At 55.8% G+C, this 15481-nt stretch overlaps 1 protein-coding gene across 1 annotated transcript; it reads left to right on the top strand.

Annotated features, from left to right (window-relative positions):
* The first annotated feature begins 39 nt into the window (after positions 1-39).
* On the top strand, positions 40-14743 carry Hr (HR lysine demethylase and nuclear receptor corepressor). Its single transcript, XM_042667233.1, has 19 exons — positions 40-73; positions 1218-1867; positions 2704-3493; positions 4635-4776; positions 4854-5041; positions 6874-7041; positions 7619-7708; positions 7871-7986; positions 8916-8997; positions 9341-9504; positions 9627-9866; positions 10023-10188; positions 10373-10442; positions 10646-10776; positions 10917-11036; positions 11142-11257; positions 13380-13544; positions 13850-13978; positions 14162-14743. Exons 2-19 carry the CDS (start codon positions 1256-1258, stop codon positions 14240-14242), a joined length of 3570 nt encoding a protein of 1189 aa, XP_042523167.1. The 5' UTR covers positions 40-73; positions 1218-1255; the 3' UTR covers positions 14243-14743.
* Positions 14744-15481: the final 738 nt, after the last annotated feature.

Raw genomic sequence — 15481 nt, forward strand, 5'->3', positions numbered from 1 at the left:
ATGGGGAGCAGGCAGCCGGCGCCGGCCAGCACGACCGCTGCCGCCCGCGCCGCGCCCGGCCCGTGAAGCCCAGGTGAGTGCCGAGAGCCGGGGGCGCCTTGTGGGGGCCCTGGGAGCGGGGCTGGGGCTGGGGGAGCTCTGCGCCGGCCCCCCACACCCTCGGGCGCGCGCAGGGAGTGAGCTCCCCCAGCCCCTCCGGGCTGGATCACACGCCTTCGACGTGGACAAGTGAAGATGCGCGTCTAGGGCTGGATGGCCCGTGTGTGGGCATCGTCTGCCCGCGCGCCCGCCCGCACCCCTCTCCCGGGGCTGTCGCTCGGGTGCCACCTGTCATCCTGGTCCCTCACACGCACTGCACGTTCAATTTTCCCTCTCTTGCCTCTCTCTGGGGCCCGGCCTGCTTTCTCCGCCTCCTTTCCGCCGTCAACCGGCTTCCGTGAGCCTGGCGCCCTGGCGCTGCCGGCTGGGCTAGGGGAGCTCAATCCACCCCGGCTGATGTCTCTGAATCCCCGCTCTCGCGCCGGTTTATGCCCCTCCTTGGGGGTCTGCAGAGATCCTCGTTCCCACCCCTTGTGCTGGGACTCTGCTTAGAAGCCAAGAAACTGGAACCTGGAAAAAAGGCAGAGAGAGTCAGGGCTGCCCAGGTGTAGAGAGAAGGTTAGCCCACAGCCCTGCGGCCAGCTGCCCACTCTGGTCACTCCAGCCCACCCGACTGAAAGCCTGTCTGGGACTGGCAGTGGGCAAGCAACACCCCCTCAAACATTGACCATGGTTTGCAGAGTCCACTGAGACCCAAGCTCGGGTTACACAAGGGTACACTGAAGCATCTACAGTAACATGACTTTGCCCAAGACCACGGCAGGTGACTGAGTCAGGGCCAAGATCTGGTTCTGTGTCTTCCACTGAGCTGACCTTTTAGGTTCTTGTGTTCTGTCCTCCTCCATAGTTTGTGGCCAGGTTTCTGGCTCAATTTGGCCTGAATGTGTCACCCTGGAGATAATATCCACCTCTAAAACTTAAAGGCAAGTGGGAGCCAGAACTTGGGGAGCATCCCGTCCAGGCAAGATTCTGCTGTCTGCATGTGCACCACTGTGGCCTACCACCTGCTTTACTGGTTTGAGCCACTTCACTGTTGCCAGGGCGGTGCCCACTGTGCCGACGGTGAAGTGCTTGGGGCATGTGCCCAAGGAGCTCATGTTTTGGTTGTTATGCTCCAGGGACCCCTGCGGGAGACCCTCATGAGGGCAGGAGAGTGATGGAGAGTATGCCCAGCTTCCTGAAGGACACCCCGGCCTGGGAGAAGACAGCCACTGAGAACGGCATCGTGGGACAGGAGCCGGGGACCCCACTGCAGAATGGGCTGCACCATGGTGCACTGTGCCTGGGAGAGCCCACTCCCTTCTGGAGGGGCGTCCTAAGCAACTCAGACTCCTGGCTCCCCCCTGGTTTTCCCCAAGGCCCCAAGGACACGCTCTCACTGGTGGAGGGCGAGGGCCCCAGAAATGGAGAGAGGAAGGTCAACTGGCTGGGCAACAAGGAAGGACTGCGTTGGAAGGAGGCGATGCTGGCCCATCCACTGGCTTTCTGTGGGCCAGCGTGCCCACCTCGCTATGGCCCCCTGATTCCTGAGCATGGTAGTGGCCATCCCAAGGGTGACCCTGTGGCCTTCCGGCCTGTGCACTGCCCTTTCCTGCTGGAGAGCAAGATCCTGGAGCGAGCCCCATTCTGGGTGCCCACCTACTTGCCACCCTATCTGGTGTCTGGCCTGCCCCCAGAACGTCCTTGTGACTGGCCCTTGGCCCCGCACCCCTGGGTGTACACTGGAGGCCAGCCCAAAGTGCCCCCTGCCTTCAGCTTAGGCAGCAAGGTGAGTACAGGCAGCTCATTTGTCCCTGGAGAGCCCTACCTGAATAGTACTACTCTGCCCTTTTCTGATGCAAACACAAGTCCACCCCCAGCTAGAGAAGCCTGGCAGCTCAAAGCCATCAAAGGCGACTGGCCAGATTGAGAATTTATTTATTTGTTTATTTATTTATTGTGGGTGTGGGTGTGGGTGTGTTGAATTCAGGGTCTGAGCACTGTCTCGTAGCTTTTCACTTATTGTTGGCACTCTATCACTTGAGTCACAACTCCACTTCTGGCTTTTTAGTGCTTAAGTGGGATAAGAATCTTGCATTTATTTGTCTGCCCATACTGGCTTTGAACCAGGATCCTCAGATCACACAGCCTTTTAGGAGCTGCCATGAGAGGTCTGAGTCACCAGCACCAAACCAAATTGAAATTTTAAAATATTTGAAATTCAGTGCAAAGTTAGGTGTGGTGGTTCACATCTGTTATCCCAGAAAGGCCTAGACAAGAGGAATGTGAGTTCAAATCCAGCCTGGTTTACATAATGAGACCCTGTTTAAACAAAAACAAAAACAAGACTAGTATGGCCTGGGGCACCAAGTAATCCAAATAGGTCCTGAATAGCTTTTGGCTGGGCCGAGCAGTAACCCCTGAGCTGCTGGGTCATGGTGAAGTAGAATAAATCCTAGTAGAGGATGTGAGGAAACCCAGAACAGTGAGTGGCATACAGGAAGGGATCTTTGGTGCTTCCTATAGCTGTATTTTCTTTATGACAGTTGTTGGAATCTGCTGTGCCTGTTCTTTTAGGCCCTGGGAACTAAAGCTGTCCTGTCTTACCTCTTTCTCCTCCCACAGAGCCTCTACTACAAGGATCCTAGCACTCTCAGGCTGGCAAAGGAGCCCTTGGCAGCGTCAGAGCCTGGGTTGCTGGGCTTGGCCCCTGGTGGGCACCTCCAGAGAGCCTGGGAGGCAGATGGCTCTTCGCTCCACCGGAGGGATGGGGAGACGGGAGCTGGCAGGCAACAGAATCGGTGTCCACTTTTCTTGGGGCACGCAGATGCTGTTCCCCAGCCCCCCTGGCCTGCCTGTCCTCCAGGCCTAATTCCTTCTCTCGGCAACGTCTGGGCTGTGCCTGGTAGTGGCAGCCTTGGGTGCCAGTTGGGACCACCAGCCACACCTAGGTGCCCCTCTCCTGGGCCTCCGACCCCCCAGGGGGGTTGTTGCTCCTCCCATCCCACCACCAGAGAGGGAGATGTTGGTCCTTGTGGGAAGTGCCAGGAAGGCCTGGAGGGGGGTGCCAGCAGGCCCAGTGAACCCAATGGGGAGGTGAACAAGGCCTCTGGGCCCGGGGTCTGTCCCCCAAGTTACCACACCAAGCTGAAGAAGACATGGCTCACACGACACTCGGAGCAGTTTGGGTGCCCAGAAGGCTGCCTAGGAAATGAGGAGAGCTCAACTGTTGGGCTCAGGGCCCGGAAGAGGGCTGGCAGTCCCGACATCCAGGGGGCATTGGGTGCCCCAGCCCCCAAGCGGCAACCTCACCCTTTCTCAAGCACTGCAGGGAAGGGGACCAAGGCTTGGCAAGAGATGATGGACACATCCACAGGAAGCGGGGCGGAGACAGAGGAGCAGAAGGAGCTGAGAGGTAAGGGGCCTGCAGGGGGAGGGCTCACAGAGGCCATGCCAGCGGAGGGCAGCAGGGCAGCCACCTTGCAGGAGTGAGTCACACCCAGTTGTTGGGTTTCCTACCTGAATCAAGATGGCTTTCTGGGGTTCCTCGGTGTGTCTCCTGCCAAGCCATGATGTGTTGGTGTCAGGGCAAGGACATGGATCAGATCATGGCTCTGGAGTCTGAATGTCTGCTTCCTGACTTGGCTGATCAATTGCTGACTTAGTGACTTCGGCTCTCTGGGCCTCAGTTTCTTCATCTTGGAAATGAGGAGAAGGAGGGTACTTATATCCAAGACTACCGCAAGGATTCAATGCTGTCATAACTCATCAAAGGCGCGGAAGAATTTGTGGTACTCAAGAAACTGCTACCATTACTTGTGCCACAAATCCTGCTTTTACCTGTCCCGAAAGACCTCTATGGTGCCTCCTTTGGCCATCTGGATTTGTGGACTGGACCTTACTCATGTTAGAGCCTTGGGCACACACTCCTCTACCAAGCTGTGTCCTTCACAAAGGGTTCTGGCCCGGCTGGCGCCAATCTTGGTTCTTCTGGATCCCTTCATTCTCAGCCTCCTGGATTCCCCAGCCTGGATCAAGACTGTCCATATGTGCCCTTGTGCCTGGCAACAACCATTTTGTGCCTGGCATTGGCCAGTTTGTGCCCTCACAATCCTCCCCGACTGGGAGGCTGTCGGCCCCTTTGTCATCTTGTGTTTCTGCACCTGTGCTCGGTGTTGAAACTCTCCGGCCTCCTCACCTTCTTGCACCCTGCCCTCCATCCATCTCTCTGATCACTGAGCCTCGGTGGAGTTAGCCAAAGTCTACACTGGCTGGATTCTGCACTTGTGTGAGGACCGTCAACCCAGTTGCCCAAAGCCTTGGACTGGGCGTGTTAGATCACCTCTTCTCAGCTCCCATGCCCTCCAGGATAGTCTCAGCCCGCTGCTCAACCTTGGGTGGGAACCTTCTAGCTACCTGGGCCACTCTCTTGGGTTCTGAATTAGGCTCTACAGGTCTGGGGCCAAGAGCCGGCTGGCTGTATGTGGATATGCTGGGACTGGGGTTAACGCAGGCCCTGAACCCCAACCTCCTGAGCAGCTGCCTTGTCTCCTCAGGACCCCGGGGTGGCAGGGCCAGCCTTCAGGACCCATCTTGCCTGGCTGTCTCCGCAGACATCACTCCATGCCAAAGCTGTACCCCGGCAGCTGGAGAGGTGGGAGGCTTGTCTGGCACCTCAGGACGGGAGCAGACTTGGAGGTGAGCAGTCTCTTCAGGTTCCCCTGGCCCATGTTCCCCAAGGGGCTTTCTCCTCAGTGCCTCTGTTCTGCCTCCAGATTGCCTCTGGGAGGGGAACAACTGCAAGAGGAAGACTCCCCAGCCAGCTCTGAGGAGGGAGGAGGGTCTGGCCCCGAGGCCCAGCTCAGCCAGGGCCTTGCCAAGCACCTGCTGAATGGTTTGGGGGACCGACTATGCCGCCTGCTGCGGAGGGAGCGCGAGGCCCTGGCCTGGGCACAGCGGGAAGGTGAGCAGACGACCGACCTTGTGGGCCTGCCTGAGGCCCGGCTGTCCCTCCCTGCACCCTACCAGGGCTGTGGTTCCCAGGCTACCCCACCTCCCTGTGAGCTGCTCCGCCCTCCTCTGTCCCTGTTCCTGACTCTGCTGGGGCAGGCTCTTAGTCAACGCTGAGGTTTCTGGCCTCTGGGTGGGGGTTGCTGGGAAATGGAAAACTTGGACTGGCCCAATTGTCTGAGAGCTTTATGACTTGCGGGGAAAACAGGGATGAGTACATGTTTGCAAGAGCCCTGGAGGTCGGGACGCTCCAGAAAGGTTGAGGCGGGAGAAGGCTCCGGGGGCCAGTGAGGCTCATGGGACTTAGGAGGTGAGTGGAGTTTGCCTTGAGGTTAGAGAAGGGACAACATTCTACTGGCTCTAGGGTCCCCCTCTGTAGCCCTTCCTAGCAGCAGTGAGGCCTTTGTCACTAACTCCCTGAGTAGAGGTCACTCATGGCTCCCTGTCCTCACAAGGCCAGACCCCTTAGGATTTCTCCAGTCTCCAGCCAGCTCCTGCTGTTCCTAGCCTGCCTTCCCAGCAAACACACACACACACACACACACACACCACCCATCCTACCCTTCCCGGATCACCCGTGCTTGTCTGTCCCTGGGGCCCTGGCACTGGCTGTTCCCGGGATCTGGAATGCCCTGCTCCTCCCTTCCGACCTGGTGGATGAGAACTTACTCATCCTTTGAGGCAACGCGTGAAGCTCCCCCACCACGCCCACCCTCCTCCTTCCACACTCAGCCACTAGAGTCATCGCTATATCTGTGGATGAGGAGGGCAGGGCCCAGGTCTGAGCAGCTCTGAGTCCTCCACACTTGACCCGGGACATGACCAGGTATTTGTTGAGAGTGCTCAGTCATTCCTTTTTGCCGTACCAAGCACAACTTTGTCTGCACCTGGGCTCTTAAAGAAATTCTACTCCAGGCTTGGCACCATTGGCTCACGCCTGTAAGCCTAGCTACTCAGGACACTGAGGTGTGAGGATCTTGGTTTGAAGCCAGCCCAGGCAGACAAATCCATGAGACTCTCATCTCCAGTGAACTAGCAAATAGCAGAAAGTAGCTCAAATGGTAGAGTGGGCAAAAGCTAAGGGAGAGCGCCTTGATCCTGAGTTCAATCCCCAGTACCAGCAGCAGCTAAAAAAAAAAAAGGAAAGAAAAGAAAAGAGTTTAGCTGGGTGCTGGTGCCTCTTGTTTCCTAGCTGCTCAGGAGGCTGAGGATTGTCTGTCAGAAGTCTGTGAGACTCTTATCTCCAATTTTTTAACCACCAAAAGCCAGAAGTGGGGCTGTGGCCTAAAATGGTAGATCATTACCCTTGAGCATAAACAAGCAAGCAAGCAAGCAAGCAAATATTCTCGTCCTTTTGTTAAGGGCAGGCCCAACCTCTTAGATTTCCTGTTCTAACATACAAAGTCCCTTGGAGGAAAAGCCACTCGAACAGTCAAACAGTCGCCATGCCTTTCCATTTGTGGTAGCAAGTAGGGCTTGCGAGGAGGGAGGTGGGTGAAGGAATGTTCTGGAAGTGGCCCGTATTAGTAATGTAGGCACAGTGGGGAAACTCCTGGGACAGGTCTGGGGGTGAGACAAGAATGGGAGCTGACCCTACCACTGTTCCAGAAGGGCTTGCTGGACAGGGCAGGTGGGGGGGTTCTTGTTGGGGGGACAGCCAAGAGGCCAGGTGAGCAGTGGAAACTGCTTTTTGCTTCTCCTCCTTCTGCTTGGAAGTTTCTCATATGAAGTCCTCAAAGAGGCCATGGCTTCTGGCCCTCTGACCCTATTCTGTCCTGTGTTTAGCAGGCCAGGGGCCAGCTGTGACAGAGGACAGCCCGGGCATTCCACGCTCTTGCAGCCGTTGCCACCATGGCCTCTTCAACACCCACTGGAGATGCCCTCGTTGCAGCCACCGATTGTGTGTGGCCTGTGGTCGCATGACTGGCGCAGGGAGGGCCAGAGAAAAAGGAGGTGAGAAAGAGGCCAAGGGAGGTGGGGCGGGGGAGGGGAGGGGCGGAGAGGACACAGGTCAGAGGACCACACCCCCCTGTCCCTAAAAGAAATTCAGGCCTGCGGTAAGCTTCCCATTTGGCTCACATCACCTCTTTTAAAAACAGTTTAACACTGTGAAGTGAATGTTATTTCCTCCATTTTCCAGATTAGAAAATATCAGAGGGATTAAATGACTCATCCCAGGTCACAAAGCAAATAAATATTGTGGCCAAGAAGACTCAGGTCTTCTCATTCCGTCCTGTTCTTTCCATGATGCTCAACTTTCTCTCTTTGGCTCAACTTGATCACTTCAGGTCTTGAGCATCCCAGGGCCAAAAAGAAATCCCAGAATTGGATACATCCTGGAATATTCTCTGCCATATGACCATCTTGGGATCCTGCAATGGCATCTCAGTATATGCTAGTCTCTGTACTCTGCAAATCAGGAATCCTGGGTCACTATGTCCTCAGAAGTCATGGGTTTTGAGGATTAAAATATGCATTTGGCTTCCTCGCTGACTGTATCCTTGCTTTCTGGACCTTTCCTACCCCACAGGCTCTCGAGAGCAGTCCGCACAGGAGTGTGCCCAGGAGGCTGGGCATGCTGCCTGTTCCCTGATGCTAACCCAGTTTGTCTCCAGCCAGGGTGAGCCCTCATGGAGGGGTGGGGCATGCACTGGGTGGGTCCCCAGGGGAAAAATCTTCCTGTCTGGTTGTCCCTGACCTTGGTGACATGCCTTCTTGGGTGGTAAGGTCAAGTTATGGTATGCACCTACCACTGAACTCCATTTCTCTTCTGCACTCCCAGTGCTGGCAGAATTGAGCACAACAATGCACCAAGTGTGGGTCAAGTTTGACATCCGAGGGCACTGTCTCTGCCAAGCCGATGCCTGGGTATGGGCCCCTGGGGATGCAGGCCAGCAGGTAAGAATCAGGGAATGGTCCAGTAAGGACCAGTGCTAGGCCCCAGGATGGAGTGGTATGCCTGCAAATGACTGGCTTTTGTTGGGGTTTGCCCTTCTCTTCAGATGGGGATGAGGGATACAGAGTCCCTCTACATGCCCTTTCCCTGGGGATCAGACTCCTGGCATCGAACTTTGTCTAGCCCAATACCACCACCACCACCTCCTTGCCTGCCTGGAATCCTGTCTAATTTGCACAGCCAGCTCAGCACTTGCCATGACATGTTGCTGTGGGCATGGCTGTGATCCTAGCCACAGGCTCCTTTGGGTGCAGCATCAGACCTCCTTCCCAGAATTCCCAGCGCCTCACAAGTAGCACATGCTCGATATTCATTGTACAAAGCTTTCATGAATTGCTGTTTCTGTGAGAGAAGTTATCCATTCGAAATGCACTTTATTATATGCATATTGTGTACCAGCGACTGCAGAAAAATCAGAAAATGTCTGAAAGTGGGAAGGAGAAAACAACATCAGCCTCTCCTACCTCACTGATACTTTGACATATTTCTTTCCAGTTATCTATGTATTTATTCACATCAATTTTAGACCCTACTTGGAGAAGTCCATGAACAATGTTATCCTATAACATTTTGCTCGTATAAAACAGTTTTAGGACTTACAAGGGTCCACACTTAATTCTTTTTTTATTTAGTTTTATTTTTTTTATTGTGAAAATACTGTACAGAGGGGTTACAATTACTTGGGCAAGATCATGAGTACATTTCTTATCAAGCATTATAGCCTCCTCCTTTGTTTCCCCTTCCCATCCCTTCCCATCCTCCCCCCAGCTTCCCGCCCCCCACACACACACTTAATTCTTATATACTAAGTAGGGCTGAGTTGTGTCTGTCTTTCTGAAAAATCTCTGGTTGGATGGGGTGGTTTTAACAGAAGGAGCCCACAGAGAAAACACCTCCAACTTCACAACCTTCCTGCAACGGGGACTCCAGCAGGACCAAGGACATCAAAGAGGGTGAGTGGCGCTCAGTGTTCTTCGGACTAAGTGAGGCAGTAGAAGTCTCCAGAAACTATATGCCATTGCCTTAGCAAACAATTCTCCCCCACCCCTGCTGATCATCTCCAACACTCCCCTCAAGACTGGCCTCCTAAACCCTTCCCCAGCCAGCTTCCCCTTCTGAGCCGCTCCTCTACAGAGGAAACTGCCTTTGGGAAAGCGGTGGTAAGAAGACTTAACGCAGCAAGGAGTTGGGGTGCTAGGGAGGAGAGCAGACTTGGCGGGAAGATGGGTGGCTGCCTTTGAAGGCAAAGGTGAAGGAGCCAAGGGGGAAGCCCCTCACCATTTTCCTCTCTGACAGAGACCCCAGACTCCACTGAGACCCCCACGGAGAACGGTGGCAGCCAAGCACCCCTGCCTTGTCCCTCTCTCTGTGAACTGTTGGCCTCTACCGCCGTTAAACTCTGCCTGGGGCATGAGCGAATCCACATGGCCTTTGCTCCTGTCACTCCAGCCTTGCCCAGTGTGAGCAAGGGCATGGGGGGGGGGGGGTGTGGAGACTCTGGGGACCAGAGGCTGGGCTGGCCTCCCTGTGAGGCCAGGCAGGTCCTGAGCTTTCTTGCCCCTTCCCCCCTCCATCCCCACAGGACGACCGAATCACCAACATCCTAGACAATATCATCGCGCAGGTTGTGGAACGGAAGATCCAGGAGAAAGCCCTGGGGCCAAGCCTCCGAACAGGGCCAGGCCTGCGGAAAGGCCTGAGCCTGCCTCTGTCACCGGTGCGGCCACGGCTGCCTCCTTCTGGGGCCTTGCTGTGGCTGCAGGAGCCCAGGCCTCGGTGGCGGGGTTTTCACCTCTTCCAGGAGCACTGGCGGCAGGGCCAGGTGAGCCAGTCTGTCTCTTCCCCTTCCAGTATTTCTGGCTTCACCTGCTCAGCAGGGCTTGTTCTCCAAGGTGTTCTGCAGCTGGGAAACGGCTCCAGCCTGGCAGCAGAGGGTTCCCCTCCAACCCTTCCTGTCCTCCCCCTTTCCCTGTGACAGCCCGTGTTGGTGTCAGGGATCCACCGGACACTGCGAGAAAGCCTGTGGCAGATGGACACTCTGGGGACACTTGGAGGCCAGGTGCAGGCGGTGGCAGCCCTTGGGCCTCCCAAGTCGACAAGCCTGAGCAGCACAGCATTCTGGGAAGGATTCTCCCAGCCTGAGAGTAAATATCCTTGTTGAGGAGGGAGCTGGGAGGCGTCCCAGCGCCTGAGTGCCAAAGGTCCTTCAGCACAGCCCTGGGGGCGGTGGGAAGCAGGGACTGGGGCAGAAATTGGACTCAGGTGCAGCTGACCTGTGGGCTCAGGAGCCTCCTGGCCCAGGACAGTGAAACCTATTTCTTTCCCTAGGTCGGCCAAAGTCAGAAGAGGGCTCTGTTCTGCTACTGCACCGAGCTCTGGGCGATGAGGATGCCAGCAGGTGTGTCCAGCATCAAGGGGCCAGTGCCACTTCTCAGCCACCAGCCTACCCCTTGTCCATCCTTCCTTCCTTCTTCCATCCTCTAGTGTGTGACCCTCCAGTGTTCTGGCCTTGCCTTCTAGGAGTCAGTCCTGCAGTGTGGGGAGAGGGGTGTCTGATACCTGTGCTGGACCTGTTAGGCATAACCTTGCCCCTGCCCACAGAGTAGAGAGCCTGGCTTCCAGCCTGCCACTCCCGGAGTACTGTGCGCCCCATGGAAAACTCAACCTGGCTTCCTACCTCCCTCCGGGCCTCGCTCTATGTCCGCTGGAGCCCCAGCTCTGCGCAGCCTACGGTGAGTGCCTTTCCACTCCTGCCTGCCCCTCCCCCAACACACGTTGTTCCTACCATCTTGGTGCACCTGGGCAGGTGCACCAGGGCCCCATGTGTTTCTCGTTATAGTCTGTTCTCAACCATCCTTTTTCCTCCACACAGGTGTGAGCCCACACCGTGGACACCTGGGGACCAAGAACCTGTGTGTGGAAGTGGCTGACCTGGTCAGCATCCTGGTGCACGCAGAACCGCCACTGCCTGCCTTGCACCGGGTTCAGAAAGGTGGGTCTTCAGCGGGAGACAGGGGAAAGACAGGGTAGCCTGGCAGGCGTCTACCACCACCACCACCACCCTGGGACTCACCTCTGAACTTTCTTTGTCCCACAGATTTCCTCTCAGGCCCGGATGGGGAGGGACTCTGGTCTCCAGGCAGCCAGGTCAGCACAGTGTGGCATGTGTTCCGGGCACAGGATGCCCAGCGCATCCGCCGCTTTCTCCAGATGGTGAGAAGGGAGCTTGGTGCCCACCCTTTGCCCTGCCCAACCCTGAAACTTGTCCTGTCTGCTAAGTGTCATCTCAGTGAGCCTCCCAGGTCCCCACTCCTCCCCTGAGGTGAGCCGGACAGCACCAACTCATGCACAGGTGCCAGAGAAGGCAGACTGGATGCCAGGTCTGACAGAGGGTTAGAGAAGGAGGGGTGACCAGCGCCTGTTTCTCACGCCTGTAATTCTAGCTACTTAGGAAGCTGAGATCTGAGGATCGTGGTTCAAAGCCAGCCTGGGCAGGAAAGTCTTTGAGACCCTTATCTCCAATTAACCACCAGAGAACCAGAAGTGGTGCTGTAATGCAAGTGGTAGAGCACTTGCCTTGAGCTGAAGAGCTGAGGGACAGCGCCCAGGCCCAAAGTTCAAGCCCCACAACCAACAAAAAAAGGGGGTGCCATCTTTAATGAGTACAATGGGTACATTAATTGAGGATCAGGGTGTGGGGCTTGGGTGCACTATCTCAGTTAACAGACAGTTAGTTGCTTTCCCATTTTGCAGACAAGAAACAGGCTCCATGTTAGTGCATAGTCTCTCCCAACCCCACGTAACTACCCCATGCTCTCCTGGGGACAGGCAGCTTTCCTTTCCTGGGCTTTGGAGGAGGAGGAAGTGCTCCACCCTTCTCCATAGTTCCCCCTATGAGGAGAGACTTCCTGGGAGGAGTTAACTAGGGAGAGGGGGCTCCGAGAGCCTGGTGCCTCATGCCTATCATCCTCCCTTCTCAGGAGGCTGAGATCTGAGAATCATGATTGGAAGCCAGTCCAGGGAGGAAAGTCGGTGAGACTCTTTGTCTCCAAATTAATCACCAAAAAGTTGGAAGTGGAGCTGTAACTGAAGTGGTAGAGCACACCATCCTTGAGCAAAAGCAATTAAGGGACACCACCCAGACCCTGAGTTCAAGCCCTAGTACTTGCGCACACACAAAAAAAGAAGATAGAGGAGGTGGAAGAAGAGGAGGAGGAAGAGGAAGGCTCAAAGAGACAGGTGATGAGAGAGAGAGAGTGGCCAGGATAGGGGTGGAAGGAGTAGAACAAGCTTAGAGTTGGGTGTGAGGCGGGAAGCTCCCAGTGTGCCAGCATCGTGTCCTCCACTGGCCCCTTCCCACAGTGTACATTTGTAGATGCTGAGACAGGCAGAAGGGAAGAGACAGACACACCGTCATCAACAGGTGGCCTGGTCTGGTCTAGGTGGGGCTGGCTGTGGGGCAGTCCTGGGTGACTCATGAGGATCTCTGAGGGGCCTTTTCTCACTGGGTGGCCTGGGAAACACTGCCCTAGGAAGGACTTAAGTCTCTGTAGCAAAGAACCTTGGCACCTGACCGGGACTCCCTTTGGGTTGTCTAGTTCACCAGTCTTCCCCTGCCCCTTGGCCCAGTCTTGTAGCTCTAAGCTCAGGGACAATGGCAGCGTTCTGCCTGGAAGGGGGTGGATGGAATCGGTGGCCAGTTGAAGCATGATGCTGGCATTTGCCTCTGCAGCTGTTCCCTGGGCACCTCCTATCTGGCCTCCACAAGTCCCTGCCTGCCTGAGGAGCTCTGGCTCTGCCTGGGGTGGTGACAGTCACTGTAACGTGCTGCAGAGGCCTGGACAAGGCCAGTCTGTCTGCCCACGAGGAATCAGAACTTCTGTGTGGCTTTGTTTTTCCTGGATGCAGGCTCTTAGAAGAATCTGAGGAGTGCTCTGGAGCATGTCCCCAACGCTCCTCTACAGTTGAGTCTCCAATGCAGGCTCTTCTCAAAACCCCCAGACAGTTTTCTAGCCGGGGTTGTGCACTCATTTTCCTGGGTATCAGTGAGAGACGGAGCGGGGGACTGGCAGGGACCACAGAGGTCATGAAAGGCATCCAACTCTAGCAAAAGCAAGGATTTGGACCACCTTAATCCTTTCCTCTAAGCTCTTTCCAGCTGAATGTTTTGTTCTGCTAGCCTGAGCTGCCCCAGCCCCTTTCTCTCCCAGCCCCTGCCCTGCCCTGCGAGACTGGACCACTTCAGCTGCTCCTCCTCTGCCCCTGTTCCTCCACAATGTCCACACTCCTATCCTCCTCCCCCAATCCCAACTCAACTACCCATGTCTTCTTTGAGGTGTGTCCCACTGGAGCAAGGACCTTGGAGCCTGGTGCCCCAGGTAGCTGCTACCTGGATGCAGGACTGCGCAGGCGCCTGCGTGAGGAGTGGGGCGTAAGCTGCTGGACCGTGCTGCAGGCCCCTGGAGAAGCTGTGCTGGTGCCCGCAGGGGCGCCTCACCAGGTGCTTTCCTGGTGGGCGGAGCTCTGGGGGTCAGGGGAGCAACAGGGGCTTTCTCCCTCTCCATGCCTGAGAGTAGGGAGGAAGTGGAAGGGTCCCCACGTCCTCAAGCCCAAATGAGATGTGCCCAGAGATTCAATCCAGTCCTGATGTACTTACTGTGTTCATGGAGGCGTATGTCCCTTCTGGTGCCCACTGTCTGGTTTTGGCCATGCCGAGGGAAAAGAACCTCAGGGACAGTGGGATAAGGAGAGGACTTACTGTTTTGATCCTTTGCTGACCTCCTGACCCCTTCTTCCCCGGTCTAGGTGCAGGGCCTAGTGAGTACAATCAGCGTCACCAAACACTTCCTGTCCCCCGAGACCTCGGCCCTTTCTGCTCAGCTCTGCCACCAGGGACCCAGCCTGCCCCCTGACCACCGCCAGCTCTATGCCCAGGTGAGAGACGCTGACCCGCAAGCCGAATGCCCACCCCAAGGGCGCCCACAGCTGCTGTGGCAGGACAGACCCAGATGTGAGCCAAGCGGCTGCCAGTACGGCAGTGCAGAAGAAAGATGTCCCTGTAGGCCGGGGATAGGAGCAGTGTATGACTGAGAATCCTGTGTTTTCTCCTTTTCCTAGATGGACTGGGCTGTGTTCCAAGCAGTGAAGATGGCTGTGGGAACCCTACAGGAGGCTAAGAAGGGGATCCCCAGGGTGTGAGAGAGGAGCAGTGGGCAGGTAGACCAGGCGCACGGCCCAGGCATAGCTCAGTAGGGAATGGCCCAGGGAGACCCAGCCACTTAGGTCAATCCCCTAAATACCACTCTAGGCACAAACAGGGGTGTCCTCATTCCTTGGCCCTAAAACCTACAACTACAGTGCCACCAAAGCTCATACCTGCCCTTTGCAGGCTGGCACCTGCTCTCTGTGGTACCATACTCATATTAGGGATAAATAGATCTCCTTCAACTCCTGTGCTCCAAGCCAGGAGACACATAGCTCTTCCTTAGGTGACTTTGGGAATTGTTCTGGCTTAAGCAATACTTCCTTTTGCTGCCTCACCCGCCCCCACTGGCCTACCTGTGCCCTGAGCTTTTTATACCACCCACATCCTTGTTGGGTTCTGGGTAGCTGTTTGCACTGAAGGCCTGCTATACCAGAGGCCACCCAAATCCTGCCCTCACAGAGGGATGAGAAGTGTGGAGAAGAGATGCCATCAGGGATGGCTGGAGGAAATGACCTGGGAGATGCAGCTCACCCCAGCTCCTGCCCCTGCCTGCCTCCTTTGAGATCTCCATTCAAGTCTGTTGTTTGTGACTTCTGTCCGTGTGCTTAGCCCTGCTCCTGCCAGCCATGTAGCCTCAGGAGGAAGGGCAGACACAGAAATCCAGAGCAAAGGCAACTGGAGAGGGCAGTTAGGGTCTGGGGGCCGGGCGGCAGGGGTCTCTCATACCACTGCTTGGTCTTCCGGAGGCCTGCACTCCTGGAACCTTCAAGAGGCTGCTGCCTGAAGATGCTCTAGAATGTAACAGCAGGCGAGGAGGAGTCCTGGGGCCCAGCCCAGAGTGCCCCTCTCTGTGGGGCATCATCAGCCTGTGGAGATTTCAGAACCCCACTGCTCCCAGCAAATTCTAGGCCGCCCTGTCTCTCTTATCTGCTCTGACCTTGAGCAAGATCTAAGGAAACCCTTGCCCAGCTGACTGCCCTGGGTGGCCTGGCCCCCTAGGACTGAGTTTCACTGCCTAACAACTTTCCCCATCCCTTCTGGTGTGGCCCTTCTGGGTATCTACCCTTCCTAGGTATCTCAGCCCCACAGGTGCACCAGCTTTTGTCATACCGACTTCCTGCTGTGGTTCGGGGAATGTTTTGTTTTTTAATTAAATAAAATTTTTTTTATTATAAACATAACATCTGTTTAGGATAATTAGAAAATAAGAAAGTTACCTGCAAGGTCATCTC

This window comes from Dipodomys spectabilis, unplaced genomic scaffold (assembly GCF_019054845.1).
Source record: "Dipodomys spectabilis isolate Male_0828 unplaced genomic scaffold, ASM1905484v1 ptg000380l, whole genome shotgun sequence".
Lineage (NCBI taxonomy): Eukaryota > Metazoa > Chordata > Mammalia > Rodentia > Heteromyidae > Dipodomys > Dipodomys spectabilis.